The sequence below is a fragment of the Hydra vulgaris genome, chromosome 15 (assembly GCF_038396675.1).
Source record: "Hydra vulgaris chromosome 15, alternate assembly HydraT2T_AEP".
Lineage (NCBI taxonomy): Eukaryota > Metazoa > Cnidaria > Hydrozoa > Anthoathecata > Hydridae > Hydra > Hydra vulgaris.
Window position 1 is genome coordinate 51698756 of NC_088934.1, and position 26111 is coordinate 51724866.

A 26111-nucleotide genomic window follows, 5' to 3' on the forward strand; every position below is an offset into this window, starting at 1 on the left:
ATTTTGCAATGTTGTTGAACAGGACGGAGAGAGCGACTCGGAGCAGTTTTGTTGCAGTTATTCTGGGCTTTCTAGGTAATCACAAAGCTGAGAATTATGTAAAGTTTTTACAGACTTTTATAAAGAATTACGCCAAAATGGGATGCATAATGCCTATGAAAGCCCATATCCTTGATTTGCATTTCAAAAATTTCAAGAAGAACATGGATGCTTTTTACGAGTAGCAAGGCGAGCGCTTTTTTTCTGCTTAATGAAGTCATTTTTTTACATACTTTAGACAAGCAGTTGAAATATAACACTTTCAATCCAGAAATAAAGGTTGTTTTACTTTGTGTTATCTGAAAAATTAACAAACCTTAAAATATGCCCCGTTTCTCATTTTAGGTGGCTCATTACAGCTAATTGTTTTTTGTTGATTGCGGTTTTCAATTAGTTGATACCCAGAATCTTCATTCATACTGATGCTGATAAATTGACGAATCTAATTGAGTGGAAAGATTCAGTATACGATTTGTATACTAAATCTTAGATAGATCACTTTATCAGCATCAGTACTATGCATGAGGTTATTTAGGACTTTTTACTGAATTATTTCTAAACTGTGTAATGTTCTAATCTTTTTCGTCTATAATCTCAAGTAATAATATCGAGATCCTTCTTACCAGGAATCTTTTAACTTTATTTGAAACCAGCAAGGCAAATATTAATCTATACTATAATGGTTCGTATGCACAAAAGCCGAACTGATATGAGTAGGTTTTTGCAATGCCCGCATAACGGTCAAAACTCTGTTCAAGTTGAGAGAAAAATAATTTCAGCACCTTTTTTTAAATGTTGAAAACTTTTAGTTGAATTTTGAAAGAGAATATTCATTTCTAATGGCCATGAAACCTACAAGAATCAAGGCTAAGCAGGAAATTTTTTCACTAGACTTTTCAGTAAAAAAAATTTAAAGCTATTTTGACAAAAAAAATTTGGAGTCGTTGTGTTTCCTGAATTCACATTTCAAAACACACAAAACATATTGCATTACTCTAGCCAAAAAGTTCTATATGACCTAAAGGAATTTGGAACAAAAAAAAAGGCAAAGCTTTGATAATTATGAACACTTTTTAACTTATGTGTTTTAATTTAATGGGGTTCAAACAAAAATGTATCCGCGACAGCTAATTTACTTGACAAATTATAACAAATCTTATCATTAAGTACGATTGAAATTTATTGCAATTGATTGTTGGTAAAAATACTCAAAGCAAATATTGGAAAGTGAAGACGGAAAATTCGACATAGTAATTTTGGATGATCAGGTTGGTTTCAGTGATGTTGGGACTACTTAATGCCGGCTGTGAAGAAGATCAGCTGTTCATTTCGTGTGCTATATTGCAGGTCGAACGCGTCAGTCCTTTGTTGCAACCATTAAAGCTAAAAAATTAAAAAAGATAAATATTTTTCTTGTGAGCACGTAAAACAAATATTTTCAAAAGTGTACTAATTTAAAAACTAAAATGTTATTATTAAGTCATTAATTATAAATGTTTTTTTTTAAATTAACTTAATACAGGATTTTCTTTTTTTGTTTGTAAAATTTGCTTTAAAAATAAAGATAAGTTACGACATTCCACTTTCATTTACACTGTGTTCACACGTATATAGTATTATTTTTGTAACATTCATGTATTATTTTATCTAACATTCAAATTCACCTACTAATATCGACTTTATTTTTTAGCCATGTTTTATATGACAGTTGCAAAATGTCATTATCGAGACATCTTGAAAAATGAAAGTAAAATTATTTAATTATGAGCTACATTTGTACAATTTTAATTATAATCGATGCCTAGAAACATTATAAAGAATATTAAAACTAGAAAAAGACGGAAACACCGCTTTCTTCAACACAGTAAGATGAATAACTTAGAAAAGACAACCACACTATTATTGCTATTTTCCAATATTCAAGAAATGGTTGCATTCTCATTTTTTTTTCTTGTTATATATTGTAAACTGAATATTTAGTTATTTTTTTATGGCATTATAAATATTAGGAAATATTTTTCATGAAAAAAGTTATTAACTTCAAAACTAATTGAAGAAAAAATTACATTTAAATCAAAACACAAACATTGAAAAACTACAAACGCAAATGCAGCCGTTCGAAAACAAACTATGATGTATTCTGCCAACTTTTGTGCTCATTAGATTGATTATCAGATTGTGCTCATCATATGGTTTCTTATTTAATGTATGTATGTATGTTTTATAAACTGTTGATGCATTTCAAATTTTCAATGTTGCACTATTTTTTGTGTTCATTATTATTATTTTTTTTTTTAATTTTTTGTTCTTTAATCATTACAACTTCGTAATATAGGGGAGACCGGGGCTAGTTGGCTCTGTTTTTACTCTATGAGCTCTGTAGCCCTAACAGTACATTTTTTTAAAAATATTAAAGTGTAGTCTTAAAGAGTATGGATTAGGGTATCTTATAAAATTTGCATTCATTTAAAAAAGAAAATTCTTGGGGCCTTTCCGGACCCTCAAAAAAAAAAAAAATTTGCGCCAACTTACCCCACCACGGGGTAAAATGGCACAAACTATAAAAATGATTATTAATGCACTATTAAGTGCAAAATTAATAGAAATTTTTTTAAAATTAATTTTTGCAACAATTTTATCCCAAAATTTAATATTACTTTTAGCTGGTACCAAATTTTAGTCCGTATAAAAGCCAAACAGTAACCCACCTTTTATCTGTGGAAAAAAAAACTAAACAAAATTTTTTTTAAATTTTTTTGTAAGAATAAATATTTTCAATATTGTTAAAAATAAAAAAAAGAAAAAGAAAATAATTTTATAAAAATAAATATTTTTTTCCATAGTAAATGCTATGAGCCAACTTACCCCGTAAAAAATTTGTCAACTTACCCCGAAAGCTTTTTTTTTAATAAACAGTCTATAGATCCTGAAAAACGGCAGCTTTGAAAAAAAAGTCTGACTGGATATAGTAAACCAATTGTGACTGGAACTTTCACAATAATTTTTTTTTCATACGATTAAATATTTTCTTTGTAGAGTAAAAAGGAAGCGATGTTCTAAAAGTTACGTTTTTGTCCAAAAAACGCATAAATCTCAATATCTCCCATGCGCATGCGTGAATCCCGACAATACTACAGTGAATGATGAAATAGTCAATGAGGATGTTTCTGAGTAATTTTTGTCACTTTCTGATGAAAGGCTCTAAAGATAAACGCAGTTCGTCAACTTACCCCTGCGGCCAACTAGCCCCGGTCTCCCCTATAATAAAAATCGTTTGCAGAGTAGGGGAACATGGGGTAAGATGACGAATGGGGCAAGATGACGACCTACAGTTATCTCTTAAGCAAAACTAAATATAACAGTTGACTTTAGCTGAAAAGAAAGTAGATTAATTTTACTAGATTTATCAATGGTTTCTTTTTAAATATTATTTTTGTGACGAAAGTTAAGTATTAAAAAAGTTTTTCCGACATTGAGAAAAAAACTTTTTATCCTCGTTTTACTTGATTTATTACATCGCTACATCACCAGCCAAAGGTAAGCGAGAAATTTTTATTTAATTTGATTAAACTGGAAGCCATACAAGAAGTATTAGTCTATGATAATTTGATTATGTACTGATTCTGATTCATTTTAAAGATTGTATTAGCCTGGGGCAAGATGACCGGGGCAAGATGGCTTGTCCGTAATCTATATTAAACGGAAGTTTACTTGTACTGTTTGCTATTCTTTTATTGTTCAGTCATTATTTTATTACGAAATACAATATTTGTTTGACAATAGTTTTATTTTGTTGCGTTGGAGTTTGCTACAAACTGATTACTAGGTTGTTACTGTTTTTTTTTTGCATTGACCGATATAAATGTATAATTTATTAGTTTTAAAAGTTACACCTTCATATGTATTACTTTCTTAATAAAAAAGAATTTGTGATGATGGTTTTTGAGGCGTGTATAGCTTCATAGAGTTTTCTTTTTTTAAAGTTTTAACCTCTTTAACTCAAATCGTCATCTTGCCCCGTATGCGGGGCAAGATGACGATTTGAGTTAACATCGTTTACTAAGTTTTTCCTTAGCTATTTTTTACTTTTAGAGTGGTTTTTTGATACATCAGTGACGCGGAATGATTTTTTATCATTTTTAAATCAAGTTTTAATTTTTGGGACAGATATTGACTAAGATACAGGCGTTTTTCGAAACGTTCGTCATCTTGCCCCATGTTCCCCTATAATAAAATGATAAAAATTTACAGTATAGTGTTACACAAAAAATATATAAAATAATACTGTAGAGTATTGAATATTATATTATAATGAACGCGGGAAACTTGCAGAAGACCGGAGGTCTTGTCATCAAGAAACCGCAATGCGTAACTGATATTTTATATACATATATATATATATATATATATATATATATATATATATATATATATATATTTATATACATTCATTTTTTTAATATAAATACTTTCTTTAATAACAAAATATGTTTAAAAAAATGTATTCAGTTTATATTCAGTTTCGATAGAATAAAAATAAAAATACTAAGAAAAAAAGAAAGCAGACAAAAAAGAAGTTAAACAAATTTAATTTCAACACACATAAGTATATTAGTAAATAATTTGCTATATAGGGAATACATAGTCGTTCATGTATTTGGAATATGTTGAATAATATACAATTAACAGCTTTTTAGGAACGAGATATATAAGAGCTTTAAATTTTCAGGAGACAGTATAGAACTAGCTTTGTTGAGGTTTCCAATGTTTTTTGAAATTTTGGTATTTAATATATCTATATGCGCTTTCCATGAGATGTTCTCATCAATAAGTAAACCAAGAAATTTAGTTGCTCGAGTTCTCTCAATTTCTTTAGTACCTATATTTAGCGAAGTTAAACTGGGTGGTATTTTTTTTAGGTTAGAATAAAAAAGAATTTATTTTGTTTCTTCTGTGTTTAGCAATAATTTGTTCGATTTAAACCAATTTTTTAGCTTTTCAAGTTCAGTAATATGCATAGGATGCATAAAAGAAATTAGTATCATCTGCAAACATCATGATATCTAGTTTGTTTGAGGCTGAAGGAAGATCGTTAATGTATATTAAAATTAAGAGAGACGTAAAAATGGAACCTTCGGGACACCACATTTTATTTTAAGTAATTTGGAGTATTTTTTTTCATGAGCGTTAACGCATTGTTTTTTGTTGAGCAAAAAATTTTTGAACTAGCTAAGGGCAACATTTTTTAGCCCATAATTTAATTATATAATATCCCTTAGATAAATCAACGAATAGTTATTTAATATCCCTTAGATAAATCAACGAAGATTCCAAAGACGTATTTTTTGTTTTCAAAAGAGTCATTTATATTTGTTATAAGATCAAGAATTGCATGTTCAGTTGAATGTTGCTTCTGGAAACCAAACTGTTTTTCATTTAAGATTTTTTTATTTACTAGATATTTGTATAGTTTATTGTATATAGTTCTCTCCAAAAGTTTTTAAAATACACGAAGAACCGAAATAGATCTGTAGTTATTTAGTGTAAATGAGTACCAGGTTTTTAGTATTAGTATTACCTTTGCTATTTTTAATTTATCCGGTACAGATCCTGTAATAACTGAAGACTTGAATATTTCATGGATGGGTTGGTTTATCACCGGAAACACATTTACAACTATGTAGCTTTAAATGTCGTCTATCCCAGGAGCCTTATTCATCTTAAGCGAGTTTTTTGCAACAGTTTTTTAAACAGAAAGGTTGATTTAAGATATAGGTTTCAAAGAGGTTATCAGGGCATTAAATTTTGAAGCTATGTTGGGACCTATGCTTGCAAAACAACTTTCCGAATTTTCAGCGATAGAGATTTTATCGATATCATATACCCGATAAAACTATCATTATCGATCAGTTTCGTTAATGATAGTTTTATCGGGTAAATTATTTGATTTTGTAAAGTTTTTCCCTATTATTTCTTTTTCTATATTCCATATTTTTTTGAATATCTTCTTTGTTTTTTGAAGTTGTTTTGAATAATAGATTTTTAATGAATTCTTTCTAATTTTTCAAATAAATTTTTGTATTCCTTGTATGTAGTTAAGTTAATTTCATTTCTATTTTTGAAATATTTGACATAAAGTTTTTGCTTTGTTTTTGATGATTTTCTAATTCCGTAGGTTATCCATGGGCATTAAAATTTTGTCCAATTAAAAGTGAATTCTGACCCACTGTGCAATGGTATAAGTAAAAAAAACACAAAAAAATAAATAGATTTGGCATTATTTTGACGCAACGTTATTTTAACAATAACGTTACAATAACATATGTAATAACGTTAATTCCACAATGCAAAAAAAAAAAAAAAAAAAAAAAAAAAATGATAACTTCTCTATTTAAAAAGGAATCTAAACGGTTCTTCTTATTTATAGATTACACTATGCTTAATTAAGTTAAACTCAAATATAAAAATTGAGAAAAATTAAAAAAAAAATTATCATCAAAATCAATATAACAAAGTTTATTAATATTACCTTTCTCTCTTGGTATGTGTGTAATATTTATTTGTTTTTAGCTACTGTAGAAAACGTAAGCCGTTTAGCAATTACTATTTGCTTCTTTAAGTATTAAAACTTATATAAAACAATACGATATAATATCTCGTTTATAAATTTACGTCTATCTAGTTTATATAATTACTTTATAATAAAATATTTGTAAATTACAAATTTATTAAAATGGTGCTCGGTGATAAGACATTATATCCTCTTCGTGCTCCAGCTATTTATTTTATTGTATGTGTATGTATAAATACAAAATGAGCTAAAATAAAAAAAAATTCTCGGCCAGCACAATTAGCTTTACTTTCGGAATTAAAACCGGCATACAACGTTTTTGTTACGTAAAGCAAACACGTTTATTGCACGGGTAATTTTACTCAAGTTCAACGCGTATTTTACAAATTCAAACGTCGCGTGCTTTTATACCTGGTTTCGCATTTGTTAAGGAAGTTTTGCATAATATTATAAAACGTTTCCGTAACGGTGAAACAATTATTATCTTAACTTGTGTTTCGGTAAATAGTAACAGATTCTTTTTATTTGAGAAACGCGCTACAGAAAACCTGCGTAACTTATTTTTTGAGTTGTTCCGGCTGGGTTACCTCTAAGTTTTTTTTTTGCATTAAAAGAATGGTAGTATAGGGTGATAGAAAATCTATACATTCAATTTTGGGACTTTTTCCGTTTTCCATGTTGGTTAAAAGTCAACTAATAGCGCTATTTAAAACATTTTTTACAGTTTGATGGATCGTGAGTTTTCTTATCAACCACCTTAGTTTCTTTAGATCATCAAAGTTATATTTTAAAATCTCTTTTAAAAAGGATACGATGGTATGCTGGCACTTTTTTGATTTCAAGATAAATGTATTCAAAGTAGATCTAAATTTGTAGGGTAGGGTACAACCTAAAAACTAAATAACTAAGTCAATACTCCTAACTTCATTTAAAAATAAGGTTGTCTATGCTAAGGCAAATATTTGTAAATTAAACGTAAGAATGTTTAAACTTGAGTAACTATTAGTAACCTTATCAATGTTGACCTGTAGATATTACCGGCCGTTCATTAGTTTTTGACCGTTATTGTCTACAGGTACGATGGTTAGTGCATTTGTTTGTTCCACCTAGCCATCTGCAATAACCTTGTTATGTTTTAATTAACTTATAATATTAATATAATACTCCTTCAAATATTCATTAACAAAAAAAATTAATAAATTTCCATTCCTTGATTCCGGAGAGTATTAAAATGAAACAAAAATCAAAACAATAACTGAAAATTTAAAAAATATTTTTATATTTAATAAAAGAAATCTAGAATGTAAACAAACATTAATTTTAAGAAACTTTAATAATTTTATTAAAAAAAGCGAATTATTTATTAAATTTCAATTAAAGAATTCTAGCATGAAATTAAACATTTTTTTTTTTAAATAGCAAAATATATTTTAGGGAAAGAAGTCAAACCCCAAAGAATCCAGATTTTTACATCTCTATGAGTACATCATTTGAAAACGGTTTTGTGAATTAGTTATGTAAAATTTATACAAATTTAAATTGCAAATGACAACTACTTAAATTAACCTTATTTTTCCAAAAACTAGGTCTAATAAAAAACACATGGGACTTAGATCCTTTAAAAACTTTTGTTATCAAAAGGTAAAGAGAAGAAACTAAAGAGAATATTTGGCTAAACCAAGAGTTAGTTAACAAAGATTTTAAAAAAGATACAAATAAGGAATATTTTTTTGACAAGTACTATTAAGTACTATTAAGTAACTTTGGCAAGTACTATTAAAGAAGTATTTATAAAAGACCATTACAGGTCCTAACATATTAGATGTTTAAGCTGAAGTTAACAAAGACATAAATCCACAACAATGTATCTATACTTATCTAACTCCATCCCTCCTTTTTTCAATATGAATTTTTCAAAGAAAAAAACCAAGAAAAAAAATAAATAATAATAATAAAAAAAAAAATTACTGACCCAATCCTAACCCTCCATTTTAGCAGCAAATCCATTGAATGATTTTCCTAAACCAATCGATGAATGTACTCAAGACCACACAGTTACCTAAATCAGTGTAATTTCAGGTTGCCGATCTAAATGTGCTTTTATATTTGTATATATATTATACACACATAAATATAATATATCAAAATAAACAATAAGTCAAATGACTTGAGTAATAATAAATATTGACAATATAATAATAAATATTGAAAAACTTAAAAAGTTTTTTATAAAATATCTTGAATGATCTGAAATACAAAACTATTTTATCTTAAGAATTTTCAATTTAAGAAATTATTTTTTTATAAACTTATAAACTTTTATAAACAAATAAAAATAGAAACATAACTCAAACAAATAAAGTAAATTAAAAAAAATTAATAAGACAAGGCATTTATTAAAACTTTTAAAATCATATAAACAAATTTCAGCATTCATAAATTGGAATGTAAAATTTATCTTTAAATGGTGATATGTATTGAATTCCTACATCAGCAAAAATGCCCTTAGGAATACCAACATCTGCCAAAAAAATACGACTACTTTTTGGTAAGTTAATCAATGGTAAACCCATTGCCATTGTCCATTTTATATCAGGAGCTTCTAAGGATGACTGAATCAAGCATGGATCAATTGCTAACAATGGTGCCTTGTTTTGATTAGCCCACGAGATAGCATACGGAAGCCAATCAAAGCTTTTTGGATTGCTTTCTAGCCCCATCATTGCATCTATAACCAAGTCAACAGGCTTTGTAGGTAAATCTTTATAAGAATGAATAACCTTTCCTCCTGATTTAAGAAATAAGTCTAGTTGAGATTTTATATTAAGAGTTTTTTCTGGTAAATAAAGAACAACTTTTACAGTATGGTTAACTAAATGTCTAGCAGTACATATAGCTTGCATACCTTGTGTGTGAGAACCAGCTAAAACAACAATAAGAGGTCGTTGGTGGTTATTATTGGGATTTATACGAAGAGATCCACCTACCAGTTGAAGAGTCATTTGACATACACATATACCAGCATTTTCAATAATTTGCTGGATAGTGAGACCTGCATTTACTGCTTCTGCAAAAAGTTTTTTTTTCAAAGCTTGTGTTATTGCTGGAACAATGAATCCATCTTCAGTTGAATATTCTTTTCCTGCATGTTCTAATGGTACTTTGATATGTCTTAAAGATAAAGGTTGACTCTCAAGTATGTTTTCCTGACATTTCATTTTTTTATCATAACTAGGTATCCCATTTGGAAGAGATTCTTCGGAGTTTTGAATCATTTGCTCATATACTGCACGTTTATCAAATTTAGCTAAATTTTTTTCAAAATCAAAATCAGGGTAAACTTCGACTTGATCCAAATTCAAACTTTGGGACTTTAACTTTTCTTTATTGTACAAAGAGAAACTTTTATTTGAGTCTCTTGGAATTTTGCTATTTTGCCCATTCATTTCAAAACATTTTGATTGTTTAGGTTCATCGGTTACTTTTATTTTTTCGCGTAGTATTTTTAAATTTTGAATGTGATTACGAGTTAGAGTTATTCTGGGAAACTTCAAACTTGTTCCATCAGGAAACAACTGATGAGCATGAATAAGTGTTATTAACTGTTTTGAAAAATCAATATGACTTACTTCACCTTCATAAACACTGTTATTACTGCAAGATAGAGAAATATAAAAGCCAATAAACGTATTCGCGTTTTTATCCTCCATACCACTTGTCGATTACAATTTATGGTCAACTTTATATAAAAACTATTTATTTTTAATTTCTTTGCAACATTTTTATATGAAAGTTTGAAGAAATTGTGCTAGTAAACTAAAAAAGATAGCAAAAATAATTTGAAATGACTAAAACTTCAACTATGCGTTCAAATAATTAGAGCAAAAAATCTTTATTTTTCTCCAAAAAACTGCTCCAAAAACATTGAGAAAAAGTAAAATTTGTCAAATAAGCGTTTGTAATATTAAAAAAAATTTTTTATGACGTCATCAAGTCTTTTAAAGACGAGTTCCGCTCTTTTTAATTATAAATATCGGCATATAATTACCATTCCCAGCCATAATTACCGCCTGCAGTTTAAAAATTTTTCTGACTTGAAATTTCAATGCTTAAGAACCAACAATAAATACAAATATGGCAGCTCGTTGTAACGGTAACTGCATTAGATTTATAAAATTTAACGACTTTTATCTTCTGGTTTGATTTGTTTTACGATTTTAATATTTTAAAGCGGTGCATTCGTCATTTAAACTCGGGCAAGAATGGGTAATCAGACTATCTTGTTACGTTATTTTTTCATATTAATCGATAATTAAAGAACCCTTAAAAATTAAGAAACCTTTTTAGTAATAAAAAATCTTATTATGTCAAGGATTTTTTTAAGGTTCAAACGTTATGATTATATAAAACTTGTAACCCCCTCAAATTGAGGGAGGTTCAATCTTTATATAGTCATAATTTTTGAATGCCTAAAGATTATTGTATAAAATTTAAATTTTATCAATGAATTTAAGTTTAGTTGGGATAACCATTAACAAAAAAATTTTTATAAGCTTGTTTCTCGCGCGTTTAAAATAGGGAAAGGGAATTAGACTAAAAACTATTGGGTTTTCTTGTTACCAGACTGCAATCATTGCAATTTTTTGTAAAGCATCCTTATTTGAGACAAGTATATAAATATAATTGTTTGGAGTTTGCTCTAGGTCAGGAAGCTAGCTGTCTTAAACTGCAAATAAACCCACCACTACTTCTTACAAATACTTTGTATACTTTCCAAGAATAAAGAATATAATTATAAATATAAAGAATATATCTCCTGTATAAAGAATATAGTTTATACAACATATTGAATACTTTATATTATAATATTATTCAATATTGAGAATGTTATATACCTATATTATAAAATAATATGTTAAAAATCTGACTTCTCGACTATATGCCGGGGACCACGCTTGTGGAATTCGGTTCTTGACGAAAATACGAAAAAAATAAAATCTATTGCTACATTTAAAAGAACTATAAAAAAACACTTACTAAATTTAAACATTACGTACATTCTCTCATTTTTTTGAAAAAAAAATTCGAAATAGTTTTGTATTTTTAATTTTTTATGTACTTTTTTAATTTTAATTTTGTATTGAATATGTATATGCATATGAAGCGAAGTAAATTTTTTTTGTTTTTTGTTTATTGTCTTTAATATGTATACGAATATGTACAGATTTGTAATTTTTTATTTGTTATTTCATATTCTAACTTTATCTTAAATTTCTTCTTTTTTTAACTTTAAGTTCTTTTTTTTAACTTTAAGTTCTTCTTTAACCTTCTAAAATTTCTAACCAATTTTTTTTTTTTTAAACTTAATAATTTCACTCTTTTATGTAATATTGGAAAATGTAAAATTTAATTGTATTTTTTTTTTTTTGTATTTAACAAAGGGGCTTGATGATAAGTCATTTTGACTTCTACTTGCCCCAGTCAGCTTGTAATTATATATATTTGTTTAAATTTATAGATAACATGGTAAAATGTGTAAAATGACGAAATTATGACGAAATAAAAAACAAAAACAAAAAAACTTGCTTAACATCTGAAGAATATTATAACGCATATGTAATTTTTTAATGTGCAATTTTTTTTTATATAGATTGTAAAGGGCTACATGATAAGATCATGTGATCTTCTGGAAGTCCTACCAGTAATATATTCATTGTAAATTTACCTTGTTCATATTATTCTGGAAAATAAATTACAAAAAAAAAAAGGAATACCTTTCTACGAAATAATTTCCCTTACATAGGGAACATTGGTTAACCGCATGTTAACATTAACACATAAAGAGAAATTTCATCCTAAATAATTGTATATTCAAGGGAAAATAAAACCCAAAATTTAACATCCATCAACGTATTATATAAATATAACAAGAAAACAACACATTCAAGTATTTATTTTAAATTGTACATTGAATAATCAATGTTTTATTGTTCCAAAAGTACCATCAATCTGCGATAGAAAAATCTCCCAACTTATAGCATTTTTTTTTTTGATTTGGATTCATTTTTTAGTTTTTGCTCTAAGAGCCTTACAATCGCTCCTCTTCAACACTTTAGACTTTCCACATTTTGGCTTTGGGGAACAGTAGGATTATTTTTGGAGTTAATGATTTTTTGGATGTTTCTAGAATGTTATGTATACCTGATTGTAATGATTCTACTATATCTGTTGTAACAGTAAAAATAGGAAAATAATTAAAATGGCAATGGGTAAATGAGGAATATAAAATTTTTAAATAAAGTGGATTTACAAAGGTTTCGCCCTATAAATCAGGCCGATGCTTTTTGAAACATTACTTTCCAGATACTTTATCTCTCTATATACATTTCGTTATAATATATATTATAATATATACTTTATCTCTCTATATACATTTCGTTATAATCCTTATTTTTGAGCAATGGTAATCCTTATTTTTTAAAAAAAAATTATAGAAAAAAAAAGTAAACATATTTCTTGTTAGATGTTTTCATTCTTAAAAACTATTTGCTCAAAACTTAGTTAATGTATGTACTGAAAACCTCACGATAAATATTTTATAAATTATACTCAATATTCATTGATCTCTCTATACTACATTTCGTCAAGGAGGATACCAAGAACTTTTAATAAAGCTTCTCTTTCTATATCGCAATCCTTAATACGTTCATGATAGCAATAGAAAAAAGTATACTTTGTTTTAGTTAATTTAATGATATTTTTAAAATCTAAGCCATTCCGCAAGACTTTATAGTTTTATATTTAACTATTTAAACAGTATTTTTATATCATTATGAGCAAAAAATAGATTTATTTCTGTACTGCACCTCATCCATTATAGTATCAATAAATTAGAATTTTCCGACAACCTTCCAAATCATTGAACCCCATGCTATCAGGCTTCTCCGGGTTTTTTTTAAACTTTTTGGGAATCATCAGACTTTTAAAGTTGAATTTCAATTCGTCGCTTCACAATATCTTTTTTCAGAAACTTAACGGCATGTTTATAAACTTCTTAGCAAACTCTAATTTTCTTTTCATGTGTTTCTTATTCAAATATGGCTTATTATGCACAAGTCATTCTTGAAACTCCTGGTCTCGGATACGATTTCTGATAGTTTGAATTTGATTCTATAACCCTCTTCAGCTTGCTCAGCCGGTTTTTGAAAATAAATAAAACGATTTTTCTTGGTTTGAATAATTAAGTTTCTACCAAAACTCTTAGAAATATTTTTTTGCGACCCTGCCCTTCTATTGTGGTTGCTGTTTCGATTAAATTATACTTCTTATAAATATATGTTAAAAACACGTCCTTAATTTTAACTTGATTATAGATCAAAAGAGCTAGAACTTTTTCAAAGTAATTAAACCTATAAATTTCTTGAAAAACATTTTTTTTTACTCAATGTTTTAATTTTATCTTACTTAAAGACTTAATTAGTAAAAGTAGCAAAAAAATTATATGCTGGTAGTTTTTTAGCTTTTTTTCTTTTATTTTCTCAAGGAATTTTCTATTGTTCAAATATTTTTGCAAAAGAATAATTTTAGCACCAAGCAAAGTTTTCACTTAAAAAAAGCATTCAAAAACTTGAGATTTCGCTGGTCTGGAAATTAAAGCTATTCTTAGGATTCCATATTACAGTAAAATCTCACTTATTCGAACATTATCAGAAAAAATAAAAATTCGAATTAAAGAAATTTTCTAATTATAGAAAGTTGACTTTTTACGTCGACATTTCACGGTGACTTAGCATTTAATCGAATTATGGAGGTTTTCGAATTAAGGAGATTCGAATTAGAGAGATTGTACTGTATATCGCAATTATATTATATAACATATAAAACTATGATAGACATATTACATTTTAGAAGATTGCTTGTAATCCATAGGAAAATCTATGGCGTTTTCCCTATAAAAAATCTAATCGTTTATCTTGCAGACCAGCAGTCGTATTCACTTCTCTCTGTTAAATTTAACAGAGGTTTTTGTCTGAAATTTCACTACCATATTTTAAAGTAAAGAAATTAAGAAAACTTTAAATTTGTTTAAATAAATCTAATACTAAATAAAAACATTTATGGTTAAAACGAAATTTTTAACTAACGCTCCTATAAGCTTAACGGGGAGATGAAAATACGGCCCCAGATGAAATATCTTAAAACTAACAACCTTCTGACGGCAATTTTTAAAAAATTGGCTAAACTTTAGTAATATTTTGATCTAAATTTAAGTAGAATTAACTAAAAGTGAAAGGAATGCAAGTTACTTAACTTACATACCCACAAAAGCTATCTATCCGCTTGTGAGAATCCACAACGGCTGATGAAACAATTGATTTATTTACAATAACAAACAAACAAAATACCCTTAAACTTAATTACAATTATAGCCTCGATATACTTGATTTAAATATATTATATTACTGATGTATCTTTAATTTGGGTTTTAATTTAGACTTAGAAAAAAAAAAGTTTTGACTTTGAACAATAATCTTCTACAAAAGAGTTCTTTTGATGGAAGATAGGTGATACTATATTCCGTCAAGTAAGGACATTTAAGGTGGTCCTCCACAGAAAAGGCTAACTTTTGATCGCAAAGAATCTTTGATTTAATTTTTTCACCAAAAATATGGTTTTATAAACCATTTATGAAAATCAATTTATAAAAAAAAAAAAAATGTCTCGATTACCCAATTATTTAAAAAATGAATGAAAAAACAGCAATTTTTGTGACAAGCTAGCAATCAAAATATTTATCATATCAAGCTGAAAATTGGTGTATATACTCATTGAGGTGTATTAATCCGGATGAGGGAAGCATTTTATATTATTCACAGTATATAAGAAGTTACAATATTTGAAAGTTATGATGTTTTAAAGATTTGTATTCTAGGCAAAACTTTATTCTGAGGAAACAACAAATATATAAAACAAAAGAATAAAACCATAACTAAAAGATAAAAAAAAACATATCAAAACCCTCAAGGAATATATTTTAAGATTTTTTCTTTGTCATCTTTGTCTAAGTAACCCTTTTTAATTGTTCCTAGTTGTTTTCTTCTCTTTTTCACACGGTCGGTGGAATTTTGAAGAGACCGCTTTACAGTTACTTTCTTCTTTTCATTAAGTTTCATAGAGATAACATATCCTGTTAGTTGAAATTTGTTTAGTACAGAGAGGATTCCATTAGGACCTTCATTAAATTTAATAACAGATAAATTAACTGCAGACTCTAAGACCGCTCTACCCACATAAAATATTTTTTGGGCAGCGTCTTCAAATAATTTGGTCGAGTGCCTCGTTGGAATTTGGGTCTTACCATGAAGACAAATTTTTAGTAAATCATCTGAAGATAAATCAGTAAAAATTGGTTTTAAAATGTTGAAGACTGCAGCAGAAAGATTTACTTGCTCTACATAAGTATTTACACTATTAACTTTGTCTAAATGATATTTGCACCAAGTCTCAGTGTCTCTTGGGCTCATACGGTGTCGACATTCCTTGTCGTCAAAATTTGTACAATGAAACAAAACGGCCCAAACAGTTTTCTTCATAGCATATAAATTTTCAAGATTATTTCTTATGGCTAGGTCATAGAAGTTCTGCATAGAATTAATCACAGATTTATTTAACCTTCCTCTTCCACGGAGTGGTGTGTTCGTTCCCTTGTATGTCTTAACAACCTTACGAAGTCTAGTGCCCATTTTCTTCTGTAAATGGCTAAAGCATTCCAATTTTGTGATCTTTATGTTCAAATCTTTGTAAGGGTCACTTTCAACTACATCTTTGAAGGAGGAAGTGTCACCATCTCCAAGGTATTCATTGTAAAAAAATTATTGTTTTCAATTGAGCGATGGAATATTTTGACTGCTTCAGCAGATTCCATAGCACCCGAAGAACCAACATGGTTATTAGTGTATTGATGATTTACAAACCATTCTGCAAATTTTGGAGTTGACTTTTTATTTTTCCAATAGACACAGTCATGGAAAAATTTTGAAAGTACTTCAACATCAATACATTTTTTTTATCAATGATTGCTGTTACTACTCCATTAAGGGAGGAATATCCTCGGGTTTGCCAGATTCCATCAACAGTAACACACTTTTGATTTAGGCAATCAGAATTAGAATGCTAGATTTCAGCAACTTTTAACATGCTTTCACCAGCTGCTGTATGATATGCTTCCTTTATAGAATCTTGATTGCGACGATGATAACAATTGTTTGTGATACTAAACACGTTCAAGCAAGAAAAAAATCTTTCCACGGTTTCAAACCCCACACCAATCTCTCGAGAGGCAATAATGCTTCTAATGTTTATTTCAAACGGTTCCTTTATTTTTGAACTTTCCTCTTTACTAATATATTCATAGGGTTTTGAGGTAAAAAATATCTCTCTGTTTAAACAATACTGACAGCGTATTTCTAAATAATGGGCAAACCCCTTTCGAGACGTCAAATTGTCAATCATTTGTATGCTTTTGTTGCGACTAAATCATTTCCCAAATTTTTCTATAGCAGTTTTAAAAATCTTGAAATTTATTAAAAAAAAATAATCAAATTTATAATTGTTATTATTTTTCTTTACATCTGATTCTGAAGACTCACTTTCTGTATCAGAAATAAAAATCATCAACACCATCAGCAGTATTTGATGTATTAATTTCAACATCTTTTTCTTAGTTTTGTTGATCATCACTGTATATGAAAGACCTGTTGTGAAGATGCTGATTCGTTCTTCTTCTTTTCCTATTATAAATCTTCTTATTCCCTTTAGCCATAATTTTAAAAACAATTGGTTTTGAACCAATACAAATGGGTTTGCAAAATAAAAAAATATATTTTAAAAGTCCTAAAATTGACAGCACTTAGGAACAACTTTTACAGGCTGTTTTTATAACTTATGACTTTAAGCTGCGTATAACCAAAACGAGGTTATATATTCACATCAATTATTACCAATAAAAAATATTTTTTGACTAGTTAATAACCTAAAAATAGCTCAAAACGTGGTTGCTATGGGCATTTCTAAGGATATATTTTTTAAGTACTTAAATATAACAGCTAATATCTTTTTTTATAGATTTTGTTCCCAATCCAAAATTTCACAAGTGATGAAGGAATAAAATAAGCATAATAAAAAAAAAGAAAAAATTTTTTTTTTTTATAAAAATAAGCTTTTGTGAGTGGAGGACCACCTTAAGCAACTCAGGTATTCATAATGGCAATTATAAACAAGTGTTTATTAACAAATGGTGAAAAATGGACGCTTACTAGAGGTACTATTACAATAGAAATTAAATTCGTTAATAAATAAAGCTGTGATTGCTTAATTTTTTGTTAAAAAAGACAAATGTTACAAATTCAAACAAACAGAAATCTAGTTAGGTATACTTTGTAGGAGTATATTTCAAATTTATAAAAAAAACATATTAATGCTAACATATGCAAAAAAAAAAACATTAAAATGAGATTAGAAGATAATACACAACAACAATATATATGTATATATATCTAAACCTAATTTGACTAAGAAGCCTATAATTTTTACACATATACCCGCGAGAGTTTAGCCATATCGCCGTACTTGATTATTTACTTTATCAAGACGCCCATGCAGCTAGTTCAGCCATGTCTTCATCGATGTCTTCTTGTTTCGATTTTGATTTCGCTATAAAGAAATTTAAAAAAATTAATAAAAAATATTAAACAAGTTTATATTAATACTATTTTTTTAAGTAAATACAAAAACTACTAGGTTTGGGGAGATCTGTTGTCGGAACATTTGGTAAATTGACCCCCTTTGAAGGGCCAACATCTAGAAGTTGTTCTTCCAGGAGTTCTTGCTCAAGTTCTTCAAGCTCTCCCATAAGCTCATCCTAAATACAGCAACAAAACAACAAACGATTTAACTTAAGTTTTACTGACTTGGTTGGCAAAAATTAATAAATAATATAAAATAAAAATATAACCAGTTTTATAAATAATGTATAACTATTTAGAATAAAAATATAACCTCATCAATGTCTTGATCGAAACCTGACGTAGAAAATACATCAGATATCTCATTAGCAAGTCGAGTTTGTTCTGATATCTCATCCATTAAATCATGAACATCGTCAACGTCTCTTAATAAAAACAAAAAAAACAACAACATGAAAAACCATAGGAGAACCAAGCTTAATATAAGTTATGTTTTATTTACCTACACTTAACTTTTCTAAATGTTTTTTTTTTTTTAAAATTTCTATATCTTAAAAATAAAATCGTGCCCAGGAAAATACTTTTAATAATAATTTAACAGATTCAAGATTTTTATGCGTCATATTTTTAGTCGTACGATGTCTAAAATTTGAAAGCAAAGTTAGTTGAATTTAAATTATCTGACAAAATCATACTTTTATAGTAATTAGTAAATCATTCATGTTCAATAATAAATCCTTTATCTATTATATTAATGCAACAATATCAAATTCTTATCACAACTGAATCAGTTTTTTTTTAAAAAGACGAATTTGCTCAAAACTTCTTAAGGAAATTCGCCCTTTTAAAAAACACTGATTTAACTGTAGTTCTTATAATTACATATAAAAATAACTTAATAAATTTTTGCAGCACTCATCTTTTAACAATACATTAACTAATAATCATTCAACCCATTTTCAGAATTTTATTTGCAAAAAAAAAGCAATTTTCTGATTTCTGGGTATTCAGCTATTGAAAACAGGTTGAGACAACCTGGATTAAAGGTTGCCTGTTCTTTAGTTGTTGTAATCCTGCACCAGGTTTAATGCTCACTCAGCTCTGTCATTAACTATTGACAGACTATCAACATAATTTTATACAAATTATTTTCACTTGTTCTTCACTTTTATCTTTTTGTTCAAGAAAGCATTTACTTCAAGTGGTAATGTGTTATTCACAACATTACTTTACTTCAACTTTGATGTTGTGAACACCTTTTTTTGGTGTCGCTGTTCACAACATCATCATCAACTGACGAGGAAAGAGAACAAATAGTCAAAGAAATAAAGAAGGAGGAGCAGACAAGAGAAAAAAAAGGCAGAAGATAGTAAAAATACAGCAAAAACAAAAAAAAAAGCAAGAAAACAACTTTTGACATTATTCAGTCAAAGAAGAGGAGACAAAAGCAGCACCGCTTAGTTCCAAAAAAATCCAGACTGGCAAAAGTATCTATAGGGTCCAAAGATTTGTTTATGAAAAGCTCTGATGTTTATTAGATTTAACAGTTAAGATATAAGCAACAATGTAATTAAAATTAATTAAGTGCAGCATTAAAATTAAATTGTTTTTACCAATTAAATTTACTTATTGACATTTGTTGATAAAATTGATCCAGATACAACTAAAAATAGTAAATTTCATTTAATAAGTACAGTTTATCACAAGTAATATTTAAGTATTGCAATAAAACTATTTTTGAAAAAAAATAAGTTTACAAAAAAAAGAGGGAAAATTTTACAACAAAAGGCTAAAAAAAAATTTCTAAAAATTATAGACTTGGCATTATTTCTTAAAGTGTGCTGCAGTTACCAAAAAAATTGAGACATTTTTGCCAACATTTATCATATCTAAATGCTGGTCCCTAAGAGTCATCAACACTAAGATCTAAACTTAAAACTGAGATCCAAACTTAAAAATTCTGAAAGTCTAGCAAATAGCAAAAAACTCTGGTAAGAAATTTCGAAAAAGGTAAGGCTCAACTGATAGAAACTGATGAATGATTATTCGTAAAAGATAACAATTAGGCGGTGGTAACGGTTTTTTTATGTTTAATATTTTTAGGTATTATAGTCATGTTTTAAGTTATTAGAGAACTTGATTATAGTGATATTTGATCTTAGGTAGTGCATGGCACCCAATGAGCCAATGAGGTAATAAAAGTAATGAGGTATGCAGTAGCCTTAATGTGGCTAATTAACTTGAAGTTATAAAAAAGTGCTCTTTATGTGACCTCAACTGGTCATGTCAAAAGCACTAAATGGAACACCATCCAGGTGCATTATGACATTGTTAACACTGTTATTTTTAAGCTGTTAATGAAATCAGTCACTAAGAGCTTTTACAGAGTTAGAGATTTCGACAGTGGCATAGATGTGAATCTGTAAGTTTTCCAGTGGCATAGATGTGAATCTGTAAGTTTTCCAGTGGCATAGATGTTGTTATAACAGATACAATGAATCGTAAATGCCTAAACAATGTAAACTGTTGCCACACCATTTTCTCTGCACAGTAATTGTTAAATGTTTGCTAGAAGTTTGTTACAACTTTTTTCAAACTATTGTATAGGAAATCTATCAAAAGCATTTACTTGCTCACAAATATTTAAATTTTTTTTAATTCTGTAAGCATCAAATAATATAAAGTTGTTATATCATTTGATACTTACAGAATGTAGTTCTTAAAAAGAATTTTTTTTTAAAAAATTTAAATTTGTCGATTAATTTCATATATTTAAAGGCAAATAATTACAACATACTATACATAAATATTTGTTTTAATTTCTCTAAACTAACTTTTTGATGAGATTTAATTATGAATGTAAACATGTAATAAACATTAATCTTAATAAGAACAGATAAACAAGAAAATATCAGTAAAGATACACAAATTATAAGCAAAAAAACAACATACAAACGTTGATGAGCAGATTTTAAAGCTTTAGCAGCAAAGCCCATACTTTTCAGCACTTCTGTATTTGTATTACTGCTTTCTAAAGCTTCTACTTGAAACTCTATCGTAGATAAAGCTCCATCATTTTGTTGCAACTGCTTTTCCAGTCGTTTCTTTTTTTTAAGAGCATTCAAGGCAACTAACAAATAAATAACATTGATTCAAAATTTATTTTATTTTGTATCATAAATTTCATGTTAGATAAATTTTGCATAACTACTATTAAGAAAAATACAATAAAATCCTGGTAACTTGAACTCCAAGGGACGAAGGAAAAACATTTGACTTTTTGACCCTTATTTCACTTTAATGAAGTAAAGCATTTGTTCTTGCTTTCAAGGGACTATGGAAAATAGTTCAAACAAAAGTTCAAATTAATCTGTGCTCAACTAACCAGGAACCAACTGTATTTGAGTACATAATATATACTATTTATTAGAATTAATAGATGAATTATTACTTAACTAATTTACTTTTTAACTTATTTTAATACACTATATATATATATATATATATATATATATATATATATATATATATATATATATATATATATATATATATATATATATATATATATATATATATATATATATATACATATATATATATATGTGATTTTACTTAACTTGAACATGGCTGTTAATATGTTTTGAAAATTTGTAAACGCGCTAAAAAACTTAACTTAACTACAAAGAAACTTAAAAAGAAAACTTATCATTAAAGACGCAAATAAATCTTTGTAAAAAAAAATAGCGAAAAACAAAATAAAAACAACTTAACTAAAACTAAAATAGCAAAAATAAAATTAAAACTTAACTAAATAATAAACTATAACGATAAGATCTTCGCCCAAATGTAAAAATAATTATATAAAAACTATATAAAAATAATTAACATAAATAAAAAATTATACTTTTTTCAATGATACTTTAACTAAGATCTTTAGCTACTTTATTTAAAAGCGTTTTGCTAATATATAAACGTTAGTAAAGATAAACATGTCGAAGTTATTTATTTTCAATGTAATTAAAAACCAATTATTTCAGCGCATTTGTTAAAAACCACAGTTAAATCATCAAAACAAAATATTATTTGCGTGGTCATATATAGGCTTGAAATCGCATATATATATTATACATACACACAAACGCACACACACACACACCCACACGCACATATAAATGCAGCATAAGACGCAAGCGGATAACACCATACAAAAAGGAAGTCGCAGGGCTTCAGTATATAGATTGATCAAATAGCCTGACCCGCAACAGAGTGCAATAAATAACCCATGTCCTATCATGTTTATATTGATAAATACTAAACATTCTATGTACATATTGTAGTGTATATGTAATCTAAACCAATGAAGGAGAGCTTCATCAGGCTCCTCTATGTTGACCCAGGTAAGCCGCTCAAAGGAGCTGATCAAGAAAGCTATGATACAAACTCTTTAAAGAAATGTACAGAAGATGAATCAACTGCTTCCTGTGAAAGAGCATTTCAATGTTTTGTTGCTCTATTTGTAAAAAATTTTCTCTTTCAATGCAACCTTCGATTAGATGAGGCAATTGTCGCTGGTTGTGCTTCCACAGAGATTATAATTTGTTGCTGAACTTAGTAGAGTGAGGAAAATGACAGTTGACTTCATCAATCTGGTGAGTAAATTTGAACTGTTGGATTAGGTCATCTCTTTTCCTGTGATCCTTAAGTGATGTTAGTTCCAGCCTTTGTAAACTTTATTTCATATGGTAGATGTTTTAACTAAGATATTGTTCTCGATACTTGTCTTTGGACTTTCTCTATCATCGCAATATCTTTTTTTAGGCGAAGAGACCAAACCTGTACTGCAAAATCTAGATGTGGACATATGTATGCAAGGCATATGCAAGGTTTTCCATAAAACTAGTTTGCAGCTATGAAAAGCTTTTTTGAGACAATTAAGTATTTGGTTTGCAATTGAGACTGCTGTTTTGACTTGAGTTTTGACCTTTAAGTCATTGGAAATAATAATTCCAAGGTCTTGTTCAACTATTGTTTCGTCCAATGTACAACGAGTTCCATCTGACTGCGTCATTGTATATATATATATATATATATATATATATATATATATATATATATATATATATATATATATATATATATATATATATATATATATATATATATATATATATATATATATATATATGGGCAATTCCACGAGAAAGAGAAAAAAAAAAGAAAAAAATGAAAACTCATACTTATCTATATAACTCTTTTTTATAACTATTTAAAAATACTTTAAAGCAAAAAAGTTATTAAAAAAAAAATCATTTTATCATACCATACCTTTTAAAATTATAGTAAGGTTTTAAAATTGTAAGGATTGTATAAACATGTTTTGATGCTTACTTACAGTCCTGTTCCATAGCGTTAAAAATCGCATCGTATATCCATAATTAATAACTTTGATAATGCTATAGTGCATTTTTTAACATAATATACTTGGTTTTTAATAATTATTTATACTTTTTTTTTTACATCATCAATTGTGTCCTTTTTCTGATTGTTTTTAAACACTGGACTTTTTGTTGCAACCGACATGGTTATGACCGCCACGACAAAAAAACATCAGTAAGCATCACGGCAGTCATGCTAGGTAGAGTTAATTTTTGAAAAAAGTATAGGACTTTAATGCTGTAACCTTTACATACTAAATTATATGATAGTATTTCACATTTCTGGAAAGGTTCAAGTTATTTCCATTTTCGGTTTGTTTTTAATAGCTTAAAGAGTGTCAAATGTTACGACAGCCACTCTTGCAGAATTGCCCATATATATATATATATATATATATATATATATATATATATATATATATATATATATATATATATATATATATATATATATATATATATATATATATATATATATATATATATTCAAATCAAAAAGTTTAAATTTAAATAATCAAATCAAAAGGTTTAAATTTAATCAAAAGGTTTAAATTACATAAAAACTTTAAAAGTGACTAAGTGTCAGTCAAGAAAGTTATAACCATTGTAGCATTTTTACAGTAATATAAAAATAAACGTTGAAGAGATTTTTAAGCACTATAAACAATAAGGTAGTTCTGTATGTAATTAAATACCAAGTTTCAAATATTTCTTTGTTAAAAACATTTTAAGTAGTAGCTCAAGACCTTTAAACTCTAGTTGGGTCCCCTAATATTATTAGAAAATATTTCTTCAAAAGTAAGTCAATCTGGGTCTCTTGCATCGAAGTAAGCAAAACTAAACAAAAATTTCAAAAAAAATACAGCCCTTAATTTTTTTTTTTAAATGATGTTAAAAACCATATAAAAAATGTTTTTACGCAACAAAACGATATTATTTATATAAAATGGTTATTATTTATTTAATTTATTAAAATTATTTATAAAATTTTACCTTTTTTGAGACACAGGTTGATATATACTGGAAAAAAAGTTTTTGATAATATAAGAAACACATCTAATATTTAAGAGTTTTGAGCTACACCTAAAAATATTTTTAATAAAGAAATATTTGAAACTTGATGTTATTTTACAATATAGCACACTTTTAGGGGGTAAAAGATGATATTTCTCAAAAATGTTGCTTTACAAGCCTATTGACTAAAAAGACTTAACTGCCTCAATATAAGATTAGTTTCGACCTCATGACCAAGCCTAAAAAGCAAATAATTGCATATTTTTTTAGGGGGTAAAAGATGATATTTCTCAAAAATGTTGCTTTACAAGCCTATTGACTAAAAAGACTTAACTGCCTCAATATAAGATTAGTTTCGACCTCATGACCAAGCCTAAAAAGCAAATAATTGCATATTTTTTATAGATGCAATAAAAAATCCTTTCAAAGTTAAAAAAAAAATACTTCAATATTTTTGAATTTATGTAACAAAAACTGTCACCAAAAATGTTAGACTGTGAATTACTTAAATCCATTTTACCTTTTTTTTGGTAGTTCTAAAGTTTTTAGAACTGGGAAGAAAAAAAAATGTTTTCTTTATCCTAAAAATACATATGCAGCAAATTATTAGACATACATATAGTTGGCAGGACACCAAGATGATTCCCAGCCGATTTGTCAAATGAAGGCTAACACAAATTAAACTATCAAATCATCTTTTTTTTTTCTTTATATAAAATATTTTCAGTTTAAATTTTAAATAAAACAAATGAAAGCAATTTAATTGGACTTACACCTGTCTGTGGCAAAAATGAATAAATTTTATATTCAGTTTTTTAAGATTTTTTAAACATACCATACCTACTTTTTTCAAGTAGGTATGGTATGTTGTAATTTCAAGTATTTATATTGTTTCTTTGAACTGTGTTATTATATTTTATCGTGCATTAGAAAAAGAGGGCATGGCTTGGGATATTGCTCTTGACATATTTAAAGCTTTCGATAAAGTTTGACAAACTGGTCTTCTCCATAAGCTTGCTTCGTATGTTGTAGCTGGTAAAATTTTTGAGAATATCAAACCATTTCTTTCTAACTGCTTTATTAAAGCCATTTTTGATGGCAACACTCTTTTTCATTTTCAGTAACTTCTTAGGTACCTCAAGATTTTATCCTTGGTCCTGCTTTGTTTCTTAACTCAGGCCTTGTTAAGAAGCATTAAGTTTTTTGCATTAAACGTACGAAACAGCTAATTTTACATAAGAAAAGACGACCTACACATTAAGTCCTTTAGGTTAGGCTACATTTTTTTATTTGGAGCATTTAAAA

General features: G+C 27.6%; 2 protein-coding genes and 1 long non-coding RNA gene across 3 annotated transcripts in view; all 3 read right to left on the minus strand.

The window, feature by feature from the left end:
* Positions 1-1195: 1195 nt before the first annotated feature.
* LOC136092397 (uncharacterized) lies at positions 1196-6988 on the minus strand. The gene is made up of 2 exons (XR_010644387.1): positions 6569-6988; positions 1196-1422 (listed from the first exon to the last, which is right to left on the minus strand). It is a non-coding gene; the product is annotated as an uncharacterized LOC136092397 (long non-coding RNA).
* Positions 6989-8986: 1998 nt separating this feature from the next.
* Positions 8987-10590, minus strand: LOC100202201 (enhancer of mRNA-decapping protein 3). Its single transcript, XM_065820563.1, has one exon. It carries the CDS (start codon positions 10318-10320, stop codon positions 9037-9039), a length of 1284 nt encoding a protein of 427 aa, XP_065676635.1. The 5' UTR covers positions 10321-10590; the 3' UTR covers positions 8987-9036.
* A 7386-nt stretch (positions 10591-17976) lies between these two features.
* Positions 17977-26111, minus strand: part of LOC100211366 (charged multivesicular body protein 4c) — a 30799-nt gene continuing 22664 nt past the window's right edge. Inside the window, exons 2-5 of the mRNA XM_065820536.1 lie at positions 21307-21484; positions 18668-18779; positions 18407-18530; positions 17977-18322 (exon numbers count right to left, since the gene is read on the minus strand). Coding sequence (XP_065676608.1) covers positions 18255-18322; positions 18407-18530; positions 18668-18779; positions 21307-21484 — 482 coding nt within the window. The 3' untranslated portion in view covers positions 17977-18254. The remainder of the gene's footprint in view (positions 18323-18406; positions 18531-18667; positions 18780-21306; positions 21485-26111) is intronic.

Bases quoted from the DNA above. Each gene is read 5' to 3' on its own strand.
- LOC100202201 (XM_065820563.1), bottom strand. From the start codon at position 10,320: ATGGAGGATAAAAACGCGAATACGTTTATTGGCTTTTATATTTCTCTA.